General features: G+C 43.9%; 1 protein-coding gene across 1 annotated transcript in view; it reads right to left on the bottom strand.

Annotated features, from left to right (window-relative positions):
* unc5b (unc-5 netrin receptor B) overlaps positions 1–2,995 on the bottom strand; it is a 61,075-nt gene extending 58,080 nt beyond the window's left edge. The window contains exon 1 of the mRNA XM_062519915.1: positions 2,349–2,995. Within this exon, the coding sequence (XP_062375899.1) occupies positions 2,349–2,436 (88 nt within the window). The 5' untranslated portion in view covers positions 2,437–2,995. The remainder of the gene's footprint in view (positions 1–2,348) is intronic.
* Positions 2,996–3,353: the final 358 nt, after the last annotated feature.

Below are 3,353 nucleotides of genomic sequence, written 5' to 3'. Positions count from 1 at the left end.
ACAATACAAACAGACAGGGAGCAGGAAAGGTGGAGGAGGGAGAAGAGGAGCTGGAGAGAGAAGAAAGGAATAGTCATAACTAGCCGCCTAATGACAGACCAGATGAAGGCCTAACATTGGACCAGGGTCATCGTCCCCATATGGTGCCTGCAGTGAGAAACATCGATCTGGGTCGGGCCGAATCTGAATTCCAGACCCTCACAGGACCCTTGTGGCCTCTCCTGTGGTCGGACACTGGAACAAGACTTTGGCATTTCTCACGGTTTATGTCTTTTTTTTCCTCCCTTTTCTTTTTTGCCTCTCTCAGCTCTCCCGACTTCTCTTGACTCTCATGTGAAGGATTTCAAAACAGTATCTCTCTTAATAACCATAAGCAGCTTTGCTCTGATGGCTGTCCTGGGACTACACAAACCAGAGAAGGGAATAGGGTAGGGGAGGTGGGTGTGGAGCAGTAGTAGTAGTATCTGTGGTGCCTGATATTGTGACTAGAGTTGCGGTGCGATACTCGGAGCAACTGCTGGACTGACAAGTTAGGTGCGTTTGTACGCCAAGGTAGGCCACTTGAACAATGCAAGGCATTGTCTTTCCATTCCACGTTTTTAAGCAGAAACGGTAATCCACTAAACCTTTCGAATGCTCCATTCGCGTCAATCTGATTACGAAAGGAGAGAGAGAGAGAGAGAGAGAGAGAGAGAGAGTGTGCGTGTGAGTGAGTGAGTGTGTGTGTGTCTGTGTGTGTGTGTTTGTGTGTGTGTGTGTGTGTGTGTGTGTGTGAGAGAGAGAGAGAGAGAGAGAGAGAGAGAGAGAGAGAGAGAGGCAGAGACAGAGACAGACAGAGAGATTGCAAAAGGCAATGTGCACTGTGCGCCAGACAACAGAAATGTCGACCCAAAAAGGAGGTACTTAGCGTGACTGCCTGTGCCACAACAGACAATCTCGATTTACCTATCGGTCTCACGATGTGTCTGGTAAGAACCAGTATCTATCTTTCAGATATTCGAGTACTCAAGAGGCTGTCTTGCCAGCGGATTTGTATTATCAACAACGACCCAGTATGCAGGCAACCGTTAAAAAATTTTGAGAGACTTTACACGTGATGAAAAGAATCTCCATAGCACATACAGCAATATTCGAAATATACCCATAAACACTTTACAACAGTCGAAGTTTCAGATGTATGCCAAGGAAAAGTAGATATGTTGTCTGCTGTAACTTTACGTAAACAAATTAAGGTCAAAATCCAGCGCGCAACAGGCAACATCAGTCCCCAGGCTCACACGCGACTGATGTTTAGCGGCTTTTATAACAGCAAGTTGTTTTTTCTCACTTCTTCTAAGTCTTCCTTCTAGAAGCCATACACGAACAAAAAATCTTAATTACTCCATGCGAGGGGTGGAGGTGGGGTGGGGTGGGGTGACTGACGGAACGCAGCACATTTTTCCTCTCAGATGAGGAATAGCCTAATACAACTAGTCAAACAGGAGAAATTCAACAAAACTGTAATTCCAATGACATTCCCGTTTTATTTCTGACTTTAATTCAAATTACTCGGATGATTTAACCTAGGATTAAACAGGCTGCATATTAAATTAACTATCCAGAGAAGTTTGATCCATTTACCGTGCGCCGTTTAATATGTTGTAAGAGTTCATTAAACAGCCTGTTTTAATCGGAGTGCGCATTCATGCGACACATCACTCCACTGATATGAGATGACACAATTAATTGTAAGCCTAGTGTGAAAACATGACCAAAACACTCTACAGGCCTGGCTATTGGATAGCTATTTGTTTATATTTACAGAAACCAAAACCATAACGTGTGAACTGTCATTAGGCTACTTCAGAAAAGATAACCTCACGAAGTAATTCCCATAATCAGAATAACCATATACACACATTCATGTCAACGCAATAAAAACATTTCAACACTGGCAAGTTACCAAGGCGATTATCTGTCATCTGTGAAATACACAGCCTTTTGTCCATACCAGTTTAATCAAACCATAAGGCATTGAGATCTAATCTAAAAGGTGAGGGTTGGAGAGAGCCACCCTGCTAAACGAGCCTCTTATCAAACGACTTATCTGTTTGAGTGAGGAGCGTGCCCGAGTGATTTCGGGTAGGGCGACGGACAGGCGACTGTGAGTCTGATAAAACAAATCTAAATCTAAACAGCTAAACGACCATAAAACGGACTGCTGAAACTAAACACTTCGGATACTTTGCCATCGCACAGGCTAAAGCCTTCCCAGAAAAATATATAATATGGTTAGGTCGGCTTACATAGCTTACTGTTGGAATTTATCGTTCTGTTAGTCACAACTCCTGCGAATTGCCTGTCCTTACCTGTGTCGGAAATCAGAGTTCCACATATTACGATAAGGACCAGCAGATGAATGGGACCCGAGCAGCGCTGTATCCGCACAGAGAACATCTTCCCCCGGTAGAGCCACTGCTGAATGTTCCCAGGCGTTCTCCGGCAACTCTGCCTTGCTTTTCCACACCTCTCCTCCTTAAGCGATGTCAGATACACAAAATTCTAATGTTTCACTTTCGGAAATATTGACCTGGATAACTGCACGTTGAGTAGGCTGTCCTCAATAAGTCCACTGACATGCGTTGACGGCCAGTCTAGATTGAGTTATGTTTTGCTAAGCACAGAGTTCCTTTTGGAACAAGTTCAGATAGAAGCACACATTTGGCAAAATGCAAGATAATAAATAACTTGGAAAAAATAGAGAAGAAAACACGAATCACAAAAACTCTTCCATCCGAAATAAAACGCGCAATAGCCGTATGGTGTCCGTGGGTAGAGAAGTCGAAGAAAGTTAGATTTGCCACAACTCCAGGATAATCTGATTCCGGGGATTAAATATTCCAGGTTGAAATGCAAACAACGACAAGGCAATTCCTATCAAAACACCCGATAACTTTGTGATTAAAGACAAATGCTGCTGCGTTCACAGCGCTACAACTCCCAACTGTTATCTCCGTTCCCTCATCGTTCTGGTGCTGGCTTTGCTACAGTCGCTGAATGTCCAAGGTGTAAACACGGACACGGATATGAGCCCTGGATCGAAACGCCAGCCTCCCTACCAACCAATCGCTTGGCATCACCCAACAGCCATCGAAAGCGCATGCAGTAGTGAGTGAGGAGATAGAACTGAAGGGAATAGCGATATTTGAGACACACAAAACCCGGAACCGGACTTCTACGGATTAAACAAATCAGGACGTTTGTGAGTGAATGAGTCAGGGTTGCTTGTTTGGTAAATGGTTCATTGTTTGAGATACATTCAGATAACTGAATTTATGCTGTTTATTTTTAGAGTTAACGCCCTTGGTAGAAGA

Source organism: Sardina pilchardus, chromosome 18 (assembly GCF_963854185.1).
Source record: "Sardina pilchardus chromosome 18, fSarPil1.1, whole genome shotgun sequence".
Classification (NCBI taxonomy): Eukaryota; Metazoa; Chordata; class Actinopteri; order Clupeiformes; family Clupeidae; genus Sardina; species Sardina pilchardus.
This window is presented reverse-complemented; position numbering and strand designations above follow the sequence as displayed.